A 25,398-nucleotide genomic window follows, 5' to 3' on the forward strand; every position below is an offset into this window, starting at 1 on the left:
TCATACCCCACCAAAAGTGAAAGGTCCAAGTTTATCTTCGACTGAAAAAACTACATTTTGAAATTTTTTGACTTACAACTCCCCTATTACCTCCCTCTCTGCTTTTATAAGCCTTTACAAGATCTATCCCTTAGACTTTTTCTTCAGTCAGTTCCATGGGCTGAATCTGAGTCTTGGGAGGGTTTCTCTCAATGAGGTTGAGTGAGTTTTCTTTCCACTTCACCCCAAATTCACCTCATTAACTATCTACCCCACCCCTATGTTATCTTGTTTGTATCCCTCAAAATATACTGCGGGGATATCCCAGAAGGGACCAGCATTCCTGACACTGTTGCCATCACTAAAATGTTGCTGTGTACCCAGACTGTCAGTCCAGAGCTACCTGCACAGCTCACGACATTCCCCAGGCCATGGCAGATAAGGGGAAATTGATTATGGACAATTTCTTACAGGTCCTGGTGGATGATTCAAGGCTCACACCTAGATTAATTTGGTCTTAGATATCTGGAGGAATTCCCAGCTCTCTGCCAAGGTAAGTGCCACCATATTGTCTCTGCCAGTCCATAGTCACTCTGTCTCTGCTACTGTACCCACCATCCACCAAGGTTCATGCTCTACCACTATCACAATTTATTGCATGCAGTCAGGACAACCTCCTCCTTTATCCCAACCTGCACGAGCACTGACAGCTGTGTTAGCCACTTCTATCTCTCTTAATACCTTATTTTCTCTCATTCCAGGAAAAAAAACAGTCCATGTTAGGGCAGAAAAAGTCAAGACGGGTGGTGCATTTTCCCACATTCAGCTCCTTGCATTTTATAAAGAGAAGATTCTAACTCTGACCAACCCACATGGCTGACTGACCATGTCCAAGCACCAGAATTGGTTTCAGAGGCTGCCCTTGCTTGCCCCCAACTGAAGGTTGTTTCCCTTACCTGCTGACAATTATGACTAGCTTCCTGGCTTTGTGTCAGTGTTGAACAGAAAGGCAAGACAGCAGTACTGTAAATTTGGTACCTCTGGCCGAGTAAACATTACAAAAAATGGCAAGGCAGGGATGTTGTCAACATCCAGGTAGGCCCAAAGTGAGTGAATGCTGAGACAGCAAGCAAACAGCCCTGAGATACAGCCTGGTCCAATCCGTGAGCTGGGTGCTGTGATTTTCTTATTAAGAATTCTTGACATTGAATTTCCTTGCAATGGGTGATAAAATAGGAAGCTGCATAATAATGAGGCAAGATGTGCAGTTAAGGAGGCAATTATACCACTTAATAGGCACCTCACTACTGTCTGGCAAGAATCTAGTCTCAGTGTCTGGAGCTTAATTGAAAAATGCAACAAGTTGCTCCTGACATGAAGAAATGCGTCACTGGACTAATTTCTAACTTCCTATTCTAGCCCATGTTGTTCAAGACCCTGTAAGTTTCTGCATGATTTGATTTCTTTCCTTGGGTCTTTGAGTTTCGCTTGTTTTCATTGGACCTGTAGATTTGATCTCAGCTGTACCTCCAGGCAAGGTACCAAACAAAAACAATTGATTCAATTCAGATGCAACTCATAATATTGGGACTTATTCAGAAAGATTAAGCAAGTGGGCAAAAGTTTTTCAGATGGAGTATAATGTGGGAAAATGTGAATTTGTCCACTTTGGCTGAAGAAAACAGAAAAGCAGTGGACCAATCAAATGGAGAGAGATTGCAGAACGCAATAGTGTTCTTTGTTCCTACATCTCTTGTGACTTTGAGAATGGGTGATGGACCTTCATTTTGAGTTGCTACTTTCTTTGTGGTTATGATAACTAAATACAGAACTACAGAATTATAGTCCAGCAATAGCGAAGACTGCCTTATGCCAAATCAGGATGAAGTATGGAACAAAAACAAAGTCGCTGGAAAAGCTCAGCAGGTCTGGCAGCATCTGTGAAGGACAAAACAGAGTTAACGTTTCAGGTCCGGTGACCCTTCCTCAGAACTTCCTCAGGATGAAGTATGAATTGGAAGTAAACAATTGACTTTATAGCTCTTGATCTTCTTGGTATTAAAGGTTGCATAGGTAGATACTGTGGGAGAGCTGTGCTGTCAGAGAATCAGTATTAAAGGTGTGCAGCGCTGTATGGAGTCACTGTCAGTGGGTTGATAATAAGGGACTGCTGCATTGTCAGAACACCAATATTAAGGTGGTGATTCATGTCAGAAGGTCAAAATTAAGGGTGTGCTGCACTGTCAGAGAGTTGCTAATGTCAGGGGGCGGACCGAGAAGGTGCTGTACTTTTGGATAGTCAGTATTGAGGAAGTGCTGCATTGTCGGAGACTCAGTACTAAGAGAGTACAGCACTGTTGGAGGGTCAATTTGAGGATGTGCTATGCTGTAGGAGGGTCAATAATGAAGGAATTCTGCACTGTCAGAGGGTTAATATTAAGGGAGTGCTACAGTTTCAAAAAGTTAATGTTGATGGGGCCGTTGTGTAAAGTGGCGATGGGTAAGTGGTAATTCATGCTACACTATTGAAGGGTCAGCACTGAGAGAAAGCCACCCTCTCAGAGGGTCAAGATTGAGGGAGAGCTTCACTGTCAGGGGGTCAATATTAAGAGAGTGCTCCAGCATTGAGGCTCAATCTTTAGTGACAGCTACACTGCCAGAGGGTCAATGATGAGCGGGTTCTGAAGTCTTGCGGAGTAAGTACTGAGGGAGTGCTGCATTGTCAGTGTCATCACTGAGGGGGCTCCACACTGTCGGAAGGCCAACATTAAGGGAGTGCTGCACTGTCAGAGGGTCACTACTGAGGGAGTACTGCACTGTCAGAACAGTCAGTCATGATGGAGTGCTGCACTGTCAGAGGGTCAATATTAAGGGTGTGCTACACTGTTAGACGGTCAATGATGAGCTAGTGATGCACTGTGCGACATTCCCTCAATTCTTATCCAATTACAATGAGGCACCGCATTAGTATGGCCCACTGACAAAGTAGCACAGCCTCAGAACTGACCCATTGATAATGAAGCTTTCACTCAGCACTGACCCTCAGAATGCTGCTCTACCACAGCACTGACACTCTAATCCTGTAGCACTGTCTCAATTCTGACCTCAGTCCTGACCCTCTGATCGTGAGGCACTCACTCAGTTGTGATCCTATTACATTGACAGTGCAGTTCTTCCTCATTGTTGACCCTGTCGCAGTGCAGAATTCACTGACACTGACCCACTCCCAGTGCGGCATACCTTTAATACTGAACGTCTGATAGTACTACAGGGAGCTGACTCTGACAGTGCAGCATTTTCTCAGTATTGACCCTCTGACAGTATTTAGGGGAGTGCTGCAATGTCAGAGAGTCAGGACTGAGGAAGAGCTGCACTGTCAGAGGGCAAATATTAATGGAGTGCTCAGGTCAATTTTAATGGAGTTGTGCAGTGTCACAAATTCAATATTAAGAGAGTGCTGCACTGTCAATGATGAGAGGGTACTGCCCTGTTGGAAGGCCTGTACTGAAAGGGAGCTGCCCTGACAGAGGGTCTACATTAAGGGAGTGCTGCATTGTCAGAGGGTCAATGATGAGAGAGTGCTGCCCTGTGGAAAGGCCTGTACTGAAAGGCATCCGTCCTGACAGAGGGTCTATATTAAGGGAGAGCTTCAATGTGAGAGGGCCAATATTAAGTAAATGGTCCAGTCTCAGAGGGTCAATTTGATGGGAGCACATCTCTCTGAAATTATCTTGTTGGAGGGTCAGTACTAAAGTAGTGCTGCTCTGTCTGAGGGTTCGTATAAAGGAAGTGATGCGCTATTAGATGATCAGGAGTGCTGAAGTGAGGGGGTGTCAGCACTAAGCGGGTCAGCACTGAGGGTGTGCTGCATTGAGGGGGTCACACTGAGGGGGGTCAGCACTGAGGAGGGTCACACTGAGTGGGCTTCAGCACTGAGGGAGTTCTGCACAGAGTGGTGTCAGCACTGAGGGGGTCAGAAGTGAGGGTGGTCAGTACTGAGGGGGGTCAGTACTGAGGGAGTGCTGCACAGAATGGGGTCAGCACTGAGGGAGTGCTGTACAGAGGGGGGGTCAGCACTGAGGGAGTGCTGCACTGAGGGGTGCTGCGCTGAGGGGGTGCTGCGCTGAGAGGGTGCTGCGCTGAGGGGAGTGCTGCGCTGAGGGTGTGCGCCATGGGGAGTCAGCACTGAGGGGTGTTCAGCACTGAGGAGTATCAGCAATGGGGGGTCAGGACTGAGGGGTGGTCAGTACTGAGTGGGGGGCCCCAGCACTGAGGGGGGTCATCACTGACAGTGGGGTCTCAGCAATGAGGGAAGACTGCACTGAGAGGGTTCAACACTGAGGGAGTGGTGCACTGAGGGGTTTCAGCACTGAGGTGTGGTCAGCACTGAGGGGGGTGGGTCAGCAATGAGTGGGGCGGTCAGCACAGCGGGATGTCAGCACTGATTGTGTGCTGCACTGAGGGAGTGCTGCACTTAGAAAGTGCTGCTCTGAGCGGGGTCAGCACTGAGGGCGTGTCAGCACTGAGGGAGTGCTGCACTGAGGGAGTGCTGCACTGAGGGAGCGCTGCACTGAGGGAGCGCTGCACTGAGGGAGCGCTGCACTGAGCTGGGGGGTGTTGGCACTGACAGGGGTCAGCTCTGAGGGAGTGCTGCGCTGAAGGCGGTCAGCACTGAGGGAGTGCTGCACTGTTGGAGGGTCAGTGCTGTAAGATTGTCCAAGGGTCAGTAGTGAAGAAGTGGCGTACTCAGGGGGTCAGTATTGAGGAAGTGGGGCACTGAGGGCATTCTGCACTGAGGGAGCACTGCACAGAGGAAGGTCACACTGAGAGAGTTCTGCACTGAGGGGGGTCAGCTCTGAGGGAGAGCTGCACTGAGGGAGTGATTCACTGAGGGAGTGATTCACTGAGGGAGTGCTGCAGTGAGAGAGTGCTGCAGTGAGGGAGTGCTGCAGTGAGGGGTTCAGCACTGATGGAGTGCTGCACTGTTGGAGGGTCAGCGCTGTGAGACTGTAGCACTGTCAGAGGGTCAGTTTTGAGGAAGTGGCGCATGGAGGGGTTCAGTACTGAGGAGGTTACGCACTGAGGGGTTCAGCACTGAGGGAGTGCTTCACTGAGGGGGTGCCAGCACTGAGGGGGTTAGCACTGAAGAGGGTCAGCACTGAGGGAGGTCAGCACTGAGGAAGCATGGCACTGACGGGGGTCAGCACTGAGGGGGGTCAGCACTGAGAGAGTTCTGCATGGAGGGACTGCTGGACTGCGGGAATGCTGCACTGAGCGGGTGCTATACTGAGGGAGTGCTGCACTGAGGGGTGTCAGCACTGAGGGGGTGCTGCACAGATGTGGATCAACACTGAGGGAGTGCTGCACTGAGGGGGCGTCAATACTGAGGGAGTGCCAGCACTGAAGGAGTGCTGCTCTGAGGGGCTGCTACACTGCAGGGGGTCAGCAAAGACGGAGTGCTGCTCTGAGGGTAGGCGTCAGCACTGAGAGAGTGCTGCACAGACTGGGGTCAGCACTGAGGCAGTGCTGCACTGAGGGCGGCCAGCACTGAAGGGAGGTGAGCTCTGAGGGAGTGCTGCACTGAGGGAGTGCTTCACGGGGTGGAGGGGAGCAGCACTGAAGGGGGGGGGGCCAGCACTGAGGGGGTCAGCACTGAAGAGGGTCAGCACTGAGGGAGTGCTGCACTGAAGCCGGCCAGCACTGAAGGGAGGTCAGCACTGAGAGGGGTCAGCACTGAGGGAATGCTGCATTGAGGGAGTGCTGCACTGAGGGAGTGCTGCACTTGTGGGGGGGTCAGACCTGAGAGGTGGTCAGCACTGGGGGGTGGTGTCAGCACTGAGAGGGGACTTCACTGGGGGGTGTCAGCCATGTGGGAGTACTGCACTGTTGGAGGGTTAGTGCTGTGAGACTGTCCGAGGGTCAGTATTGAGGAAGTGGGGCACTGAGAGGCGTCAGCACTGAGGGAGATCTTCACTGTGGGGTGTCAGCTGTGAGGGTCTGTGGGAGAGTCAGTGCTGTGAGACTATCTGAGGGATGTCAGCACTGAGGGAATACTGCACTGAGGGTGTCAGCACTGAAGGTAGGTCAGCACTGACAGGTTAAGTATTGAGGGAGTGCTGCACTGAGTGAGGTCAGCACTGAGGGAGTGCTACACTGAGTGAGGTCAGCACTGAGGGGGGTCAGCAATGAGGGGGGTCAGCACTGAGGGAGTGCTGCACTGAGGGAGTGCTGCACTTGGTTGGGGGGAGGGTCAGACCTGAGAGGTGGTCAGCACTAAGGGGGCGACAGCAATGAGGGGGCGACAGCCCTGAGGGAGTGCTCCACTGACAGGGGTTCAGCACCAAAGGACTGCTGCACTGATGGCAGGCATCACTGATGGGGGTCAGCAATGAGGGAGTGCTGCACAGAGAGGGGTCAGCACTGAAGGTGGTCAGCACTGAAGGGGTCAGTACTGAGGAAATGCTGCACTGAGGGAGTGCTGCTCTGTGTGGGGTCATCACTGAGGGAATGCTTCACTGTAGGGTGTCAGCTGTGAGGGTCTGTGGGAGGGTCAGTGCTGTGAGACTATCTGAGGGATGTCAGCACTGAGGGAATACTGCACTGAGGGTGCCAGCACTGAGGGAGAGCCCACTGAGGGAGTGCCGCGCTGACGGAGTGCTGCACTGAGGGAGTGCCGCAATGAGGGAGTGCCACGCTGAGGGATTGCTGCACTGAGGGTGTGCTGCACTGAGGGTGTCAGCACTAAGGGGGGTCAGCACTGAGGGAGTGCTGCACAGAGGTGGGGTCAGCACTGAAGGTGGTCAGCACTGAAGGGAGGTCAGCACTGATGGGGTCAGTACTGAGGGAATGCTGCACTGAGCGAGTGCTGGTCTGTGTGGGGTCATCACTGAGGGAGTGCTTCACTGTGGGGTGTCAGCTGTGAGGGTTTGTGGGAGAGTCAGTGCTGTGAGACTATCTGAGGGATGTCAGCACTGAGGAAATGCTGCACTGAGGGTGTCAGCACTCAGGGAGAGCTGCACTGAGGGCGGGCGTCAGCACTGAGGGCGGGCGTCAGCACTGAGGGAGTGCTGCACTGAGGGAGTGCTGCACTGAAGGGTGTCTGCACTGAGGGAGTCCTGCACTGAGGGAGTTCTGCACTGATGGGGGTCATCACTGAGGTGGCGGTCAGCATTGAGTGGGGTCAGCACTGTGGGAGTGCTGCACAGAGGGTGGTCAGCACTGAGGGAGTTCTGCACTGATGGGGGTCATCACTGAGGTGGGGGTCAGCAGTGAGTGGGGTCAGCACTGAGAGAGTGCTGCACAGAGGGTGGCCAGCACTGAAGGGAGGTTACCATGAGGGAGTGCTGCACTGAGGGAGTGCTTCACTGCGGGGGTGCCAGCACTGAGGCGGTGCCAGCACTGAGGGGGTGCCAGCACTGAGGGGGTGCCAGCACTGAGCGGGGTCAGCACTGAAGAGGGTCAGCACTCAGGGAGTGCTTCACAGAGCGGGATCAGCACTGAGGGAGTGCTGCAATGAGGGAGCGCTGCACTTGGGGGCGGAGGGGCAGACCTGAGAGGTGGTCAGCACTGAGGGGTGGGGTCAGCACTGAGGGAGGGCTTCACTGAGGCGTGTCAGCCATGTGGGAGTACGACACTATTGGAAGGTTAGTGCTGTGAGACTGTCCGAGGGTCAGTATTGAGGAACTGGGGCACTGGGAGGGGTCAGCATTGATGGAATACTGCAGAGTGCGGTCATCACTAAGGGAGTTCTGCACTGGCAGAGTGCTGCACTGAGGGAGTGGAGCACTGAGGGGGTGACAGCACTGAGGTGGCCTCAGCACTGAAGGAGTCCTGTACTGAGGGAGTGCTGCACTGAGGGAGTGCTGCACTGAGGGGGTCAGTATTAAGGGTGTGCTACACTGAGTGGGTCAGAATTGAGGTGGTGCTGCAAGGACGGGGGTCAGCACTGAGGGAGAGCTGCACTTTTAGATGTTCAATATTAGTGTGTCCTGCTTTTTAACACCAAGATGAAGAGAAACCTTTTTACCCAGAAGGTTATGAATCTTTGGAATTCTTTACTACACAGGACCATGGAAGCTCAGTCTTTGATTATGTTTAAGGTAGACATTGATGGATTTCTAGTGTCCAGTGACATAAAGGGTTATTGGAATAGTCTGGATAAAAGGTATTGAAGTGTTCAATCATCCATGATCATATTAGATGGCAGAGCAGGCTGTACAGTCTGAACGGCCCACTTCTGTTCCTATGTTTCCATAGATCACCTAAAAGCAACATCAAGCTGGGTCAGATAAACCCTGTCACTCTTCTGGCTTCTTTCAGAACAAAACTGCAGGTATCCAACATCCTGCTTAATGCTCCATCACCTGCTTCTATGCTTTGACCACGTCAATTATGTTCAAGTACACAGGCACGTTCTTCTACATGGTGCTGAGAAGGTGCCCAGTCTTCAGCAGTCCTTGGACTGTCAGACTTCAGGCATTTCTTCCTCTATAGGCTGCAGACAGTGCTGAATCTACTTTAGCGAAGGTACCCATCAAGGTGAAATTACCTTCAGATTTGCTGGTGCTGGACAATGTCTGTGGCTGTTTGCATTTTGGTGTCTCATGTCTGTGCAAGAAATTAATTGGGTGAAGAAGCTCAAAACCTTTGTGTAGAAGAATATATGAGAGTGGCTGGACATCTGAGAAGTACAGACCACACTGTTGCTCACTGGTTTTTAGAGTTCCAGTCTCTCCAACAGCGCAAAGCGAGTCTTGTTCTGCAGCCATCAGCTGGACAGCCTCTTCTTCAAAGGGGGTGAGAATGTGGAGATCAGGAGCCCCTCCACCAGCATGGGCTTCTCTTCTGTACTGTGCATCAGCTTGTTTTGCAATTAGAGAAACAAGGGGGTGAGGTGGTTGGGGAAGCGGGTAGTGTGACAGCAATATGATGGGCATGTAGAGCTCTGGCTGGTGGCCAGCCCTATCTCCTCCTCCCCTGGAAGTGAGGAGGAAGCGCAGTGCTCCTGAAGTGTTGGACGCTGGGCAGCAAAATGTGGGCATGAGCCTTTCAGTGCTTATCATGCACATGGTGGTGAGGTTGGCATGCCTATGCATGGCTGTACATTGGTGCAGTCAGACTAAGTGATGGCTCCATGAGTTGAAGAGGTCGAAGAGAGGAGATGGGTACAGATGACAAAAGATCCTCTGTCCTCTTCCTGTACTGGGCCCTGCTTCTTCTTTGAATGTTCGAAGCACTGTGCTCCTCTACTACCTGGGAGAGCTTCTTTTGTCCACCAGAGAGGGAGGGGACCTCCTTTATGGCCCACAAGGCCTGAAGCAGAATGTTCAGTGAGGCATCCATGAGATGGTAAGGTTCTTTGTGGCACCTTGTAGATATGTCTGGAGTTGGTGGAAGAGGTGGTGGGAGCAATGACCACTGGCTGTTGTGGAGCTCCTAGCTTGCAGTGAGTGAAAGGGTGTTAAGATAGCCTGTAAATACAGCACCAAAACTTTCCACTCCAGAAGGTGCCAGTTGGGGTGAGAACTTCCGCCATGTTTTGTTGCAAAAGTGGCTGTAAAACGGTCTTGTAGACAAAGTGAGCTGTGAAGCAAATGAAACCATGCTCCAAACTATGGTGGATATGATGTCACATAAGATGGCTGTTGCCATACTTTAACTCCAGAATGCAAAATCCCAGCCACGGAATGTGTATCGCTTGCACTGATGATGTACCACTGCCAACCTAAACACCATCTTTCTGCTACTCTGCATAAAAGTACTGTCAGTGGTTTCAGATGCAACATTGTCATTCTGTTACACAGTCATATGCCTGTGAGCGTATAAGGATGATAAACAATTTACCATGATCTCAGATGGCCATTGAAGATCAAAGGACATTGTGTGATTTCTGCACAAATCACTAGCTCCTGTCTGAATATGGAAAGTTTACAAATTGTAACTGACCATGCTCGCTCTTGAATAGGCACATCTGTGGAATTTGCACCTTCTCTAGTTGGTGGACTTACCCAAAAATTACAATCTATAAACTCTTAGATTTCCTGTGTCCAAGCTTCAATGTGAACAATAGAAACCAATTAAATCATAATCAGCTACAATGTCATTATTCATTCGCCACTGTATAACAATAGCTTCGAACTTTATATCATTTTGGATGGAAATAGAGGTACTGATCATGTGACTGAGACTGAATACAGATAACTAATCTTATTAATCAAATGGGATGCCTGTCAATCCAGAGACTAACAGAACAGATTTCTTATAGCCTTAAGAACAGAGTGCTGTCTAACAAACGGTTAACCAAGACAGTGAGAGGGAACTCACTCATATTTACCTGATAATATTCACCTATGCAGAATCTTGGTTGTAACCTCATCTGGAAATCCTGGGTCACCCAGCTTGCATTCTTCTCCAACATACTACAAGGCCTACAAATTAAAGAATTCAATCTGATTGTAATCTGCTTCATGTATTCTGTTAATAATCTAGCTGCATTCATTGTTCTTGAGAATCTATCTTTGTGTTTGTGTCTGTGTGCATGAGTATGTTCATTGCACTTACATTCTGCAGAATAAATGTTTATCTCTTCTTCTAATGTAAACTTATGAAAAAGCCTGTTTCATGTATAAATCTGAATATCACACTTACAATGGTTTACAACACTTCCTCTAAAACACATCTTGTTGTGGACAACCAAGACATGAGGAGAGAAGGAAAGAGTTGCCCCACCATTCTGATCCATCTATGTCAAATATAAATACACTGCGCAGATGCTGATCTATTGGCTAGGCGTTCATCAAAGTCAATATTTCCTTATGTATGCAATTGAATTCTGTTAAAGGTAAGAGAAATTAAAAGTCCTCCAGATGTAGGGCAGAATTGTTAATAAGTTGAGGAAAATCAAGTAAAGATTCACACACCAGATTCTGTCTGATCTTGGAATACAAGAAACTCCGTACAGATTGGAATGTATTGTCAGTTAGTGCAATGTGTGCTGACTTCCTGCAAGTCTTCAACAGAAGGCCGGACCAGTTTGTGACTGAGCCAGAGACAGCAGTATATAAACTGTAAGTGGATTAACCATTATTATACAACTGTTCAATGTGATGTTTGCTTTATAAACTATGAGAAGGCATTTAATGGTGATCTGCCATCAGAAAATAATGGAGTGTTTAAAAAAACTAGAAATTATAGAAGGGTAACCTGCTGGCACTAATGAGTAGTGGTGAGACTTGATAGGGTGTGCCTGAGAGCTTTCCATTCTAAAGAGGAGTGTTAAGTCCCCAAAAATGTGGAACCTATGTGCTGAGGGTATCTTCAGAGATGTAGAAATAGAAGATCTATGCAGCATTGTGGCTTGAATGTCAACAACTTGAGATATGCTGATGACATTGCAGAAAATTGTAAATAAAATTAAAGCAAGGAGTGTGAAACATGGACTAAGAACGAATGTGAATTAAACCAAGACATTGGTGAAAAGCAAAAATGTCCCATACAATGGGGTGGGATCTGAAGAAGAACTGAGATAGCCAAGATCAACTCTACCAGGCTAAAGGATGTGTTAATGTCAAATAAACTGCACCTTAATCTTGGGAAAAGAATGCTGAAGTGCTACATTTAGTCATTTATATGAGTATGTATGAATACAGAGACTGATGAAAATGGAACTGACTAGAGGTAATACATTTTTTGTTAATGAATGATAACTTTCATTATGATTATGTATAATGAACAACTTAGAACTGCAAATGATGGTGCACGAACTTTTTTAAAAATGTAAAAGGGCACGGATGGAGAAATGTAATTTTACTTAGTGTACTGGCTGGTTTGCTGTAGTTATGTGACCTCTACTGCTTGTTGTAAGTGTCTTTGTGTGCAGTCTCTGTAGAATCGTTAATCACGTATCATCCGTAACATATTTCATGGTTTTAAGTTTTTCAAACAAACATAATAGGTGGTACTTTATCAAGTGCCTTTTGATAGTGCAAATATACATCAACTGCACTCCCATCATCCACTTTCTCTGTTAGCTCAGTAAAGTTAGACAATCATGTTTTGATCTTAATAAATCCATGAAAGTTAAAGTTAACTCTTCTTCCTTTTGCATAGATGCTGCCTACCCTGCTGAGTACTTCAAATAATGCAGTTGCTGTGATCAGCACACCATGGATGAAGAAGTTCTTCAATCACAATGGTATGCTTGATTGACAACTTTGCAAGATAACCACTCACAACAAAAGGCCAAATTAAGAACCAGAGGACAGCCTTATTTGTGTTTTTTTTTGGCAAAGTTAAAGTTATCTACAAGACATTCCTATTCAAGAAAGTCAAAAAAGCCTAGTTTCAAAGTTTCTTTCTCTTAGCTCAATGATGCTGATTCATAAAATGAGCAAGACCCATGTCAAATGTGCAAAATTGGTGTCAGTATTTCGCATATCGTAAGGACCAATACGAAGAGATAATTTCATGGGAAATTACATTTTTATAAATATAAAACGCATAATAATTTGCTTTATTTGCTTAAAAAAAGGCTTAATTCCATCAGAGATCTCATCAACCCATCTCCTAAAATACAGAAGAAACGCAGACTGCTACATCCATTCAAGCTAACTTACTGTTTATTGATTATCGGATTGTAAAGGTATTTGCTAGTCGACAAATAAAGAAGAGGTGCAGTAATGGGAGTAACCAATGAAGGTGACCATTACAGGTTACCCCACACAGATCTAATGGTTGCACTTGAAATGTTAACTCTGTTTTTCTCTCCACAAACGTTTCCAAATCTGCCGAGTTTCTCTAGCGATTTCTATTTTTATTTCCAATGTTCCATTTTCTGGAATGGGTGGATTTTCTTATGAAATAAGATTGTGCAGGCTGTATCTGCTGAGTAAGAAGTGATTTGACATATAAAAATCTGAGAGGTATTGACAGGTACATGTGAAAAAGAGATTCTACAACTAGGGTCAATATCTATAAATAAGGTGAAATCCATACATCAATGATTTGGATGAGGGAAGTTAATGTACAATTATTAAATATGCAGATCACAATAAAATATTTGGGAAGGAAAGTGATAAGGAGAGGATGACATGGAATCTACAGCAGGATACATATAGGTTAAGAGAGTGAGCAAAAACTTGACTGAATTTTGGCGGGACAAATACAGGAGCTGAATATTGTTTGAATGGAGAAAGACAGAAACTTGCAGTATTAAGAGGTTTGGGGGTCCTTATACATAAATCTCAAAACACTAGCATACATGTTCAGCAGGGGTATTAGGGAGGGCAAGTGGAATGTTGGTCTTTATCTCAAAGAGAATGGAGTTTAAAAGGGAAGTATTGCTAAAATCATACAAGATGCTAGTTAGACCACATCTAAAATAATATGAACACTTTTGCTCCCCTTATCTAAGGAAAGATACGTTGATAGTGATGACAATCCAGAGAATGTTTACTAGGTTGATCTGAGTGTGGAGGGATCTTCTTAGGAGGAGAGGTTGAGTATGTTGAGTTTGCACTCATTGGAGTTTAGCATAATGAGAAATGACCTGTTTACGGATGACACCAAAATATAGTGGACAGTGAGGAAAGTTATCTAAGATTACAAAGGGATATTGATCAATTGGGCCAATTGGCCAAGGAATGGCAGATGGAGTTTAATTTAAATAAATATAAGGACAAGACACAGTTAATGGTAGGGCCCTGGGGAGTGTTATAGAACAGAGAGAACTGGAGGTTCAGGTAATTGTTCATTGAAAGTTGCGTCACAGGTGGATAGTGATAAAGAAGGTACTTGGCACACTTTTCTTCATTGCTCAGACCATTGAGTATAGGAGTTGGATTGTCATGTTGCAATTGTGCAGGGCATTGTTAAGGGTGCTTTTGGAACACTGTGTGCCATTCTGGTAGCCCTGCCTTAGGAATGATATTATTAAATTAGAGGGGGTGCAGAAAAGATTCACAAGGATGTTATCGGGACTGAAAGGTTTGAGTTATAAGGAGACACTGGATAAGTTGGGACTTGTTTCACTGGAGTGTAGGAGATTGAGCGGTTACCTTATAGAGGTTTATAAAATCATGAGGGGCATAGACAACATCAGTAGCAAAGATTTTTTTTCCCCCTAGGGTAGGGGAATTCAAAACAAGAGGGCATATTTTTAAGGTGAGAGAAGAAAGATTTAAAAGAGACCTGAAGGTCAATTTTTTCACAGATGGTGATTCATATGTGGAAAGAACTGCCAGAGGAAGTGGTAGATGCAGGTATAGTTACGACATTTAAAAGACATTTGGATAGGTACATCAGCAGGAAAGGTTTAGAGGGATATGAGCCAAATGTAGGCAAATGGGACTAGTTTAGTTTGAGAAATGTGGTCAGCATGGATCAGTTGGAACAAAGGGCCTATTTCCATGCTGTATGACTCTATATAAGATTCTTAGGGGGTTTCACTTCCCCTTCTCAAGCAAGGGGTCACTAAGTAGAGCACCTATTTAAGATAGAGATAGGGACGAATTTCTTCTCTCAGCTATTACACTTGCCACTTCCCACGGCTGTGATGAACAGTCACAAACAGACCTGAAAAGTGAAGCCAGTTTTCTTTCTCCACAAATTACATATTTTCTGCTTATTTTAATTTCAGACTTCCAGCATGTGAACTACATTTGTCTCTTAACTTTAAAAGGGGTGCCTTGCACAGTGAATCTGTGGAATTCCTTACTGCAGGGGGCCTGTAGAGGTAGAGATAGACATTCGTAATTGGTGAGGGAATTAAGGGTTATGCGGAAAAGGCAGAAAAGTGAAGTTAAGGATTAGCAGTTCAACCATGATCTCATTGAGTGCTGGAGCAGACTTGCTGGGCTGAATGGCCTACTTCTGCTCCTATGCCTTATGTCATTTAAGAGAGAGATGAAGAGAAATGTTTTGTCATAGAGGACCATGGGTCTTTGGATGCTCTTCCTTGGAAGGCAATAGAAGCACAGTCTTTGAGTATTGTTAAGGCAGTAGTAGACAGATTTTTGGTAAGCACGAGGGTGAAGGGTATTGGAGTAAGCAGCAATGTGGGAAAGTCAGATCTGCTATGATCTCATTAAATGATGGTGTAGACTTGAGGGTCCAAGTACCCTATTCCTGTTTCTAATTGGTATGTTCATCTGGGTGTGGATGGGGGATCTGAGCTGATTGTTTAATTTACGTCTTTTTGTTTCATTTTGCTTCTCAAATATTTGAGGGCATTAAATTCCTTAAGGCAATTTGTGCAACACGTAACTGTCATGGGCGCATTTACTTAAAATTTAGAAGTTTTCATATCCTCTGCCCCATTTTCTTTGCCTTGCCAGTTTGTATCGTCCCTTTTCTGGGGATTCTGTTTCACCTTTGAACGGCAGTCATGCGTGATCCTGCCTTTCATTCTCTTCTGCAAACGTATATTTACGTTGCTTTCTTATAACTCCATTTGATCGCGCACTATGAACACTTCCGTCATTTAATCTCTCCTGCTCTGCACCCTCTGATTTAGATTTTGATCTTGATCGCACCCTCCCCACTTCAGTCGATCGAACGCCATTACACCTTCCAACCTTCCGCAGCTGTGATCAATAATCACAGACTTGAAAAGTGAAGCCTGCAAATCACTATTTTATGTTTACTTTAATTTCAGGCTTCTAGCACGTTAAGTACTTTTGCCTCTTCTTTAAACGGCTTGCATGGTTAATTTTCCTTCCAAAACATACTGTAACCACAACATTTTTAAAAGAAGACAAAGAAGAAACATTCAATTTGAACATCAGAGGGTATGCAAGCAAAGTCAGTGTATACAGCTGTAAGAGTCTTCACATTTAGCGAGCAGATTCCACATCCTCCAGAAATCTGAATTGACGGAAAGTGGAATCCATGTGAAGGATTTCTCTGTGGCTGAGTGCAGGTTCAGTCCAGTGAACTCGGGAAAGGTTGAGGGAGGGCTGGTCTGTGCTAACCCTTGCTTGGTTCGGGGAGGGGGGTGAAAGCGGCGCAGCTGCCTGACCTTGCAGAGAAGGAGGGGTGTACGTGCCGCTGGGGCAGGAGGAGGAGGAGGGGCAGCAGGCAGGGAGGAAGGAAGGAAGGAAGGGAGGAGGAGGAGGAGAGCTGTCAAAAGGAGCCGAGCAGGAAGCTGCGAGTGAAGCCCTTGGGTCGCACCGGCGGTCGTGTGGGAAGGAAGGAAAGGTGGAAAAGACAACAACAACAACAGCAGTAGTAGTCTTTCACCCGGGAGTAGGTGGGTAATAACAGTAATTTGAAGGCCGAAAGCATGAGCAGGATCCTGACGGTGAAGACCAGCGCCTTTGGCGATCAGAAGCCAGGCACCAGCGGCCTGAGGAAGCGGGTCAGCGTCTTCCAGAGGCAGAAGCACTACGCGGAGAATTTCATCCAGAGCATCCTGTCGGCGGCGGTGTCCGATCCGGCCGAGCGTCAGTGCGCCGTCCTGGTGGTCGGGGGAGACGGCCGCTTCCACAACAAACATGTCATCCAGCTCATCATCCAGATGGCGGCGGCCAACGGGGTAAAAAAAATACATAAAACACTCAACTCCACTTCGCTTCTTCACACTATGTGACACCTGCCCCACTCCCCGTGACCCGCAGCTTAACGAACCTGTCGCACCTGAAACCGGCCGTTCGGCCCCTCCCATCTGTGCTGCACCAGCCAAACGCGCTTCTTAGAAATGATTTGGTTTTCCCCGCGTACCGTAGAGGTTGTGCTTAAATTAAGACTGTGTTTGCAGTTTCGGGCGTCGACTGTGCCATCCCCGTTTTAAAACTTTTTTTTTTCCACCCATTTATTACATTGCAAGGATTCCAGGCCAGGTCCAGTATTTAAGTAATTGCTTTGTAAAAGCTGAATGCTGTAGGTTCAATTCAGCACTGGTTTTTATGCAGGCACGGGGATTGTTTGATGTGTCGCCTTGCAGAATTTGCTTTTTTTTTTGATTAGAAAGATGTATTTTTATATTATTCTTCTGCAGAGCATTTCTGTGGCACTTTGACTTTTAGTCCGCCTGACAGTTTGTGCTTTGACATTTTCTTATTTGTAATAAGATACCGGAGAATGTGCCAGGCATATAGGTTTACTACCAAGGATGTTGAACTCTATTTGGTGCTTTTATGCTTCGTGTTTGTATATTTTGAAATATCTCGTAGTTCCTGTTCACAGGCTTTAGGATTCTGCAGGCCTAGTTGCTATGGTGACGGTAGGAAGGGGCAGGTTGCGTCCATGAGTGTGCACGCTGTTGCTCAACAAGTTAATGCTTGTCCTGCAACGAGCAGTAATCATTGCAGTATTTAGATAGGCGCCACCGAGTTATTTGTTGCAACAAATAAGAATATTCTAGAGTAGGTTTAGAACAGTAGTGTTTTTTTAGAAAAAATAAATCCAGAAATGAAAACCTCCCCATGTAAAACTCTACCATTGCCCTTGAACCCTTGGAAAGGCCTGAAGCTGAAACACAATCAGATTTACAGCAGCCGTGCTTGGAAGATATTGCATGTTGTAATAATAGAGGGAAAAAAAAGGTCAGCTGACATGATTTTCTGAGGGTTTGGACCAGTTGCTGAAAGTAGTAATTCAAGTTGATAGGTATCCCCCAGTCAACATTGTGTTTGTAGGAGAGATAGTAGGAACTGCAGATGCTGGCAAATCTGAGATAACACGGTGTAGAGCTGGATGAACACAGCAGGCCAAGCAGCATCATAGGAGCAGGAAGGCTGACGTTTCAGGCCTAGACCCTTCATCAGACTGATGAAGGGTCTAGGCCCGAAACGTCAGCCTTCCTGCTGTGTTCATCCAGCTCTACACCGTGTTATCCCTTGTGTTTGTAGGAGTTTGCTATGCAAATTCGTTGCCCAGTTTCTTCGATTACGACAGTGACTACACTTCGGAAGTACTTCACTGACTTGTAGAGTGCTTTGGCAAGAATGAGGAGGGGATCTCATAGAAACCTATGAAATTCTAACAGGACTAGACAAGGTAAACACAAAGAATGTCCCTGATGACTGGGGAGTCTGGAACCAGGGGTCACAGTCTAAGGGTACTGTGTAGGCATTTAGGATTAAGATGAGAAATTTCTTTGCCCATAGAGTGGTGAGCTTCTGGAATTCTCTGCCACAGAAAATAATTTTCGGGAAGGAGACACATATTGTTCTTGGGGCTAAAGGAATCAAAGGTTATAGATGAAAATGGGAACAAGTTACTTAGTAGGGTGATCAGCCATGATCACATTGAATGCTGAAGCAGGCTTTTAAAGGGTGCTGACCTACCCCGTATCTATTTTCTTTGTTACTTTGTATTCTTGTCAAGCCTCCTATCTCTTTAACCCCCTCTTATCCTATGACCTTCTGAGATATCTCCATTCCTCCAATCTGGCATTCTGTGCTTTCCTTATTTTCTAATATATTCTTTTTTTTCCCTCATTTGATGTTCCTCCCTCTACCATGGTTGACAAGGCTGTCCACTGTACCCAGCCATTTTGAATACTTCTTATAAATTGCTGTCCCTCCTAGAATCATGATAGCATTACCACCACCGCCACCCCCTACGTCCCTTGCTGTCATCTCGTCAGCTTCTGCCTTCAATGGAGAATCCACTGCAATTTCTCCCACTTCCAGAATATTGTGACAACCAATCTCATCATCTCCTTCCCTCCTGTAAGTGTTCCAAAGAAACTGTTTCCTATGCAAAGCCCTTGTTTTGTTTTCAATCATCCACAACACTTCCTCCCTTCTGATGCTCCCTTCCTGTCCACGTACCAAAGATGCAACACCTGTATTGTCCCTTCCTGCCATCCAGAACCCCAAACTACTTCCATCTTTCAATTCGCAACTTGTACATTATCTTGTCTCTGTTAGGGTGATCGTATGCGTATTGTGTGATCGCTTGATGGAATACCTTTGTTCAGCTCACAGTTGTGAGCTTGAGCTTCTGGTTGCCTGACATTTTAGTTTATCCGGCAACATCTGCTCTGATGAAGTGCAACATACGCTTGAGGAACAGACTGAATCTCTTGTTAAGGAATTTTACAGCATTCCAGATGAATCATTGAATCACCCATTTTACATCACTTCCATTTTTTGGATAGCCACCTACTCTTGGCCCATCTTTTGTTTCTTGACTTGTCTCACTGCCTTTTGCCCAGTAATATTATTTCTATCAATTTTAATCACTCTTGTTTTCCACACATTTACAGACATTTCCTTTTGTTCTCCCCCAACTTCTCCATTTATCCACTTTTCTGCCTGCTTAAAATTTGTTACATCTCTAACATTTTCTAGGTTGACAAAAGATAATGGCCTGAAACATTAACTCTCTCTTTTTATAAATGATGCCTGACCTGCTGAGTAAGCTTGGCCTGTTTTAGTTTTACATTTAATTGGTTGTTCATTTGCACATTATTAGACTTTGCCTAGTGACAATTGACTGTCATGTGTTAATGTAACAACAGAATTGCATTTCACAAGTAAAACACTTGGGTCTGTCCTGAAGATGTAAGAAACTGTTGTACATATGCGCCCATTTTATCTGATTTTTGCTAGTTGAAAGAGACTTTGCATGGAACTTGTTTCATTCAATCATGCTTATGCTTCATAGTTTATTAATTCTGATATATTTCAAACAAAGGTAAGAAGATTGTGCTGATTAATGTAACTGCTGATTAGAAGGGAACTCCATTGTTAAACTGAACTATAAGTTGCTAATGAATGAATAACATACTCTTCTTCCTCGGTTGCAGAGTATGAATTTTCATTTAGAACATTGGTAAATGAAACTGTGTTTCCAAAAGCTGAAAGCCCAGACAGGACAGATTTAAGGTGATTGGTAGTGAGAGCCACAGATTTGTGATTCCGTGGGCAGTTCAACAGTGCACGAAGGAAGAAGAAAGGAAGAGCAGCGGTGGGAGGGGATCCATCAGTTAGGGGAACAGACAGGCATTTCTGTGGTTGTAGGAAGGTATGGTCCCAGATTCAAGAATATCTTAGAGTGACTGTATGATATTCTTCTGTGGATGGGTGAATAACCAGATTATAGCCAATGTTGGTACCAGTGACTCTGGTAGGAAAGTCCTGAAGGCAGATTTTAGGAAGCTAGGAAAGAGATTGAAAAACAGGATCTCACATGGTAATCTCAGAATTACTGTCAGACCCACCAACCCATGAGCAAAGAAATAGGAGAATCTGGCGTAGAAGGGAGGGCATCAGATTTCTGAGGCTTTGAGGTCAGTTCTGGGGAAGATAGGATCTGTACAAGTCAGACAGTGTATACCTGAACAGAAGATTCGGGGGGCGAGGGGGACACTTGCCCACAAGGAAAAAAGGATACTGCCAAATCTAGAGCCTCCTGATTATCCAGAATATACAGGGTAAGATAAACAGAAAAATAGTTTGAGGATATGAAAAATTATTGACAGGTAAGAGGAAGGAAAACCCAAAATGTCTTAACAGTACATTAAGATCAGGATAACTAAGGAAAGGGTAGGACCTGTCAGCATAGTTTTGTCAAAGGAGGGCCGTTTATTTACTAATGAATTTAATTTTTTGAGGAAGTAACAAGGATGATTAATGAGGATAGTGCATTGGAGGTTACTGACATGGACTTTATTGAAGTATTTGACGAAGTTCCACTTGGCAACCTGGTCAGAAAAGTAAACGTCTGAGTTACAGAGGAGTGTGGTGAACCATAGAAACCAGGAGCATGAATAGGCCATTCAGCCCTTTGAGTCTGCTCTGCCACTCAATATGACCATGGCTGATCCTTTGTCTCAGTGCCATAGTCCCATTTTTTTTCCCCATACCCCTTGATGCCTATAAAATCTAAAACAAAATTTATCTCTTTCTTGAATATATTCAGTGATCTGGCCTCCACAGCCGCCTTTGGTAGAGAATTTTGCAAGTTCACTATCCTATCTCAATTCTAAATGGCCTGACCCATATCCTGAAACACTGACCCCTGGTTCTAGACTCCCCAACCACAGAAAACAACCTTTGTGTCCAGTGTGTCCAACCCTGTTATACCTTTCAGTCAGATCCCCCACATCCTTCTCAACTGTAGTGAATGCAGGCCCTGTCGAACCAACTTAACCTCGTAGGACAATCCCTGCCATTGTCAGTATGACCCCAGTGAATCCTTGCTGTGTTCCCTCTATGATAAGTGTATCCTTTCTTAGATAGGGGAGACCCCAAACTGTATGTAGTACTGCAAGTGAGGTCTCGCCAAGGCCCTGTTTAACTACAGTAAGATAATTCTGGAATCAAATCCTCTTGCAATGAAGACAATATGATTTGCTTTCTTAATTGCTTGCTGCACTTCCTGTCTACTTTCATTGACTGCTGTACAAGGACATCCAGATCCCTTTGTAGATCCACATTTCCCAACATATCACCACTTAAATAATTCTCTCTTTCTGTTTCACACATCGAAGTGTATAACTTCACAGTTATCCATGTTATTACTGCATCTGCCATGCACATGTCCACTCACTGAATTTGTCTTAATTACATTGAAGCCTCCCTGCAACCTCTCACAACTTTCAATCTGTGCAGTTTTGTGTTGCCAGCAAACTTGGAAATGTTGAACTGGTTCTTTATCTACTTTACTAGTTACACCATCAAAGAACATCAGTAAATTTGTTAGGCATAATTTGACTTTCATAAACCCACACGGGCTTTATCCAATCCCATTAATGCTTCCCAAATGTCTGTTATCGCGGCTTTTGTAATCTAGCATCTTCCTGATCAATGTGGTGAGTTGGCTCCTAAACAGGAGACAAAGAATTATATTCAATGATTTTGTTTTTGGGAATGAGAAACTATTTCTAGTTGTATTCCACAAGGCTCAGTATGTTGGAGGCCTGCTTGGGAAATTTGCAAATGACACACAGATTGGGTGTGTAGTTGATGATGCAGAGGGTGGCTGTTGACTCCAGAATTCTATCAATGGTTTGGTTGAGTGGGTGGAAAAGTGGCAAATGGAATTCAATGTGGGGAAATGTGAGGCATTTGCGGAGGGCAAGCAACATTGAAGAATGCAAAATAAGTTGGATGTTGAGAAGGGTAGAGGAAGTGGGAGACCTTAGATTTCATGACCACAAGTCAAAGCAGAATAACATGGATGCTGGAAATCGGAAATTAAAACACTAGTGCTGGAGAAACTCAACTGGCTTGGCAATGTCTGTGGAGACAGAGCAAAGTTAATATTTTGACACCATATTTGACTCAATGGGATGGGAACCAAATGAGGAGGTTAGTAGACAGTAAGGAGGTAGTAACTAAAGACTGTAAGGAACTAGATAATGAAGTCAGTGTGACTAAGGGGAAGAGTAGGCAGAGAGCAGATGATGAACTCAAAGGGACAGGTGGTCTGAGGTGCATTTGTTTTAATGTGAGAAGTGTAGTAGGTAAGGCAGATGAACTTAGGGCTTGGATTAGTACCTGGGAGTATGATGTTATTGCTATTATTGAGACTTGGTTGAGGGAAGGGCAAGATTGGCAACTCTATATTCCAGGATATAGATGCTTCAGGCGGGATAGAGAAGGAGGTAAAAGGGGTGGAGGAGTTGCATTACTGGTCAAAGAGGATATCACAGCTGTGCTGAAGGAAGACACTATGGAGGACTTGAGCAGTGAGGCAATATGGGTAGAGCTCAGAAAAAGGAAGGGTGTGGTAACAATGTTGGGGCTGTACTACAGGCCTCCCAACAGCGAGCATGAGATAGAGGTACAAATATGTGGACAGATTATGGAAAGATGTAGGAGCAACATGGTGGTGGTGATGGGAGATTTTAATTTTCCCAACATTGACTGGGATTCACTTAGTGTTAGGGGTTTAGATGGAGCAGAATTTGTAAGGAGCATCCAGGAGGGTTTTCTTGAGCAGTATGTAAATAGTCCAACTTGGGAAGGGGCGATACTGGACCTGGTGTTGGGGAATGAGCCCGGCCAGGTGGTTGAAGTTTCAGTAGGGGATTACTTTGGGAATAGTGATCACAATTCCGTAAGTTTTAGAATACTGATTGACAAAGATGAGTGGTCCTAAAGGAAGAGTGCTGAACTGGGGGAAGGCCAACGATAGCAAAATTCAGCAGGGGAATGTGGATTGGGAGCAGCTGTTTGAGGGTAAATCCACATTTGATATGTGGGAGGCTTTTAAAGAGAGGTTGATTAGAGTGCAGGACAGACATGTCCCTGTGAAAATGAGAAATAGAAAGGACAAGATTAGGAAACCATGGATGACAGATGAAATTGTGAGACTAGCAAAGAGGAAAAAGGAAGCATACATAAAGTCTAGGCGACTGAAAACAGATGAAGCTTTGGAAGAATATCGGGAAAGTAGGACCAATCTGAAATGACGAATTAAGAGGGCTAAAAGGGGTCATGAAATATCTTTAGCAAACAGGGTTAAGGAAAATCCCAAAGCCTTTTATTCATACATAAGGAGCAAGAGGGTAACTAGAGAAAGGGTTGGCCCACTCAAGGACAAAGGAGGGAAGTTATGCGAGGAGTCAGAGAAAATGAGTGCTTTGTGTCGGTATTCACTGAGGAGAGGGACATGATGGATGTTGAGGTTAGGGATAGATGTTTGATTACTCCAGGTCAAGTCAGCATAAGGGGGGGGGGGGGGGGGGTGTGTGGGCGGAAGTGGTGGGTATTTTAAAAGGCATTAGGGTGGACAAGTCCCCAGGTCCGGGTGGGATCTATCCCAGGTTACTGAGGGAAGAGAGAGAGGAAATAGCTGGGGCCTTAACAGATATCTTTGCAGCATCCTTGAGCACGGGTGAGGTCCTGGAGGACTGGAGAATTGCTAATGTTGTCCCCTTGTTTAAGAAGGGTAGCAAGGATAATCCAGGTAATTATAGACCGGTGAGCCTGACATCAGTGGTGGGGAAGCTGCTGGAGAAGATACTGAGGGATAGGATTTATTTACATTTGGAAGAAAATGGGCTTATTAGTGATAGGCAGCATGGTTTTGTGCAGGGAAGGTCATGTCTTACCAATTTGATAGAATTCTTTGAAGAAGTGACAAAGTTGATAGATGAGGGATGGGCTGTAGATGTCATATACATGGACTTCAGTAAGGCGTTTGATAAAGTTCCCCATGGTAGGCTGATGGAGAAAGTGAAGTCGCATGCGGTCCAGGGTGTACTAGCTAGATGGATAGAGAACTGGCTGGGCAACAGGAGACAGAGTTGTAGTGGAAGGGAGTTTCTCAAAATGGAGAACTGTGACCAGTGGTGTTCCACAAGGATCAGTGTTGGGACCCCTGTTGTTTGTGATATACAAATGATCTGGAGGAAGGTGTAGATGGTCTGATTAGCAAGTTTGCAGATGACACGAAGATTGGTGGAGTAGCAGATAGTGAAGGGGACTGTCGGAGAATGCAGCAGAATATAGGTAGATTGGAGAGTTGGGCGGAGAAATGGCAGATGGAGTTCAATCCAGGCAAATGCGAGGTGATGCATTTTGGAAGATCCAATTCAAGAGCAAACTATGTGGTAAATGGAAAAGCCCTGGGGAAAATTGATGCACAGAGAGATCTGGGTGTTCAGGTCTGTTGTACCCTGAAGGTGGCAACGCAGGTCGATAGGGTGGTCAAGAAGGCATACGGCATGCTTTCATTCATTGGACGGGTTATTGAGTACAAGATTTGGCAGGTCATGTTACAGTTGTATAGGACTTTGGTTCGACCACATTTGGAATACTGCGTACAGTTCTGGTCACCCCATTACCAAAAGGATGTGGATGCTTTGCAGAGGGTCCAGAGGAGGTTCACCAGGACGTTGCCTGGTATGGAGGGCGCTAGCTATGAAGAGAGGTTGAGTAGATTAGGATTATTTACATTAGAAAGACAGAGGTTGAAGGGGGACCCGATTGAGGTCTACAAAATCATGCGAGGTATAGACAGGGTGGATAGCAAGAAGCTTTTTCCCCCTGAGTGGGGGACTCCATAACTAGGGGTCACGATTTCAAGGTGAGAGGGGAAAAGTTTAAGGGAGATATGCGTGGAAAGTTCTTTACGCAGAGGGTGGTGGGTGCCTGGAACGCGTTGCCAGCGGAGGTGGTAGAGGTGGGCACGATAGCGTCATTTAAGATGTATCTAGACAGATACATGAATGGGCATGGAGCAGAGGGATACAGATACTTGGAAAATAGGTGACAGGTTTAGATAGAGGATCTGGATTGGTACAGGCTTGGAGGGCCAAAGGGCCTGTTCCTGTGTGCTGTAATTTTCTTTGTTCTTTGGTAAAGCTTTCATAGATTAGCCTGATATCTGTCCAGGGCCATCTCCAGATCAATGGCGAGTAGATCAAAATCAGAGAGGAAATTGAGATAACAAGGTGTAGAGCCAGATGAACACAACCGGCCAGGCAGCATCAGAGGAGCAGGAAAGCTGACGTTTCGGGTC

At 45.6% G+C, this 25,398-nt stretch overlaps 1 protein-coding gene across 1 annotated transcript in view; it reads left to right on the plus strand.

The window, feature by feature from the left end:
* Positions 1-16,050: 16,050 nt before the first annotated feature.
* pgm1 (phosphoglucomutase 1) overlaps positions 16,051-25,398 on the plus strand; it is a 74,828-nt gene continuing 65,480 nt past the window's right edge. The window contains exon 1 of the mRNA XM_020512647.2: positions 16,051-16,510. Within this exon, the coding sequence (XP_020368236.2) occupies positions 16,259-16,510 (252 nt within the window). The 5' untranslated portion in view covers positions 16,051-16,258. The remainder of the gene's footprint in view (positions 16,511-25,398) is intronic.

This window comes from Rhincodon typus, chromosome 10, assembly GCF_021869965.1.
Source record: "Rhincodon typus isolate 14 chromosome 10, sRhiTyp1.1, whole genome shotgun sequence".
NCBI classification, from domain to species: domain Eukaryota; kingdom Metazoa; phylum Chordata; class Chondrichthyes; order Orectolobiformes; family Rhincodontidae; genus Rhincodon; species Rhincodon typus.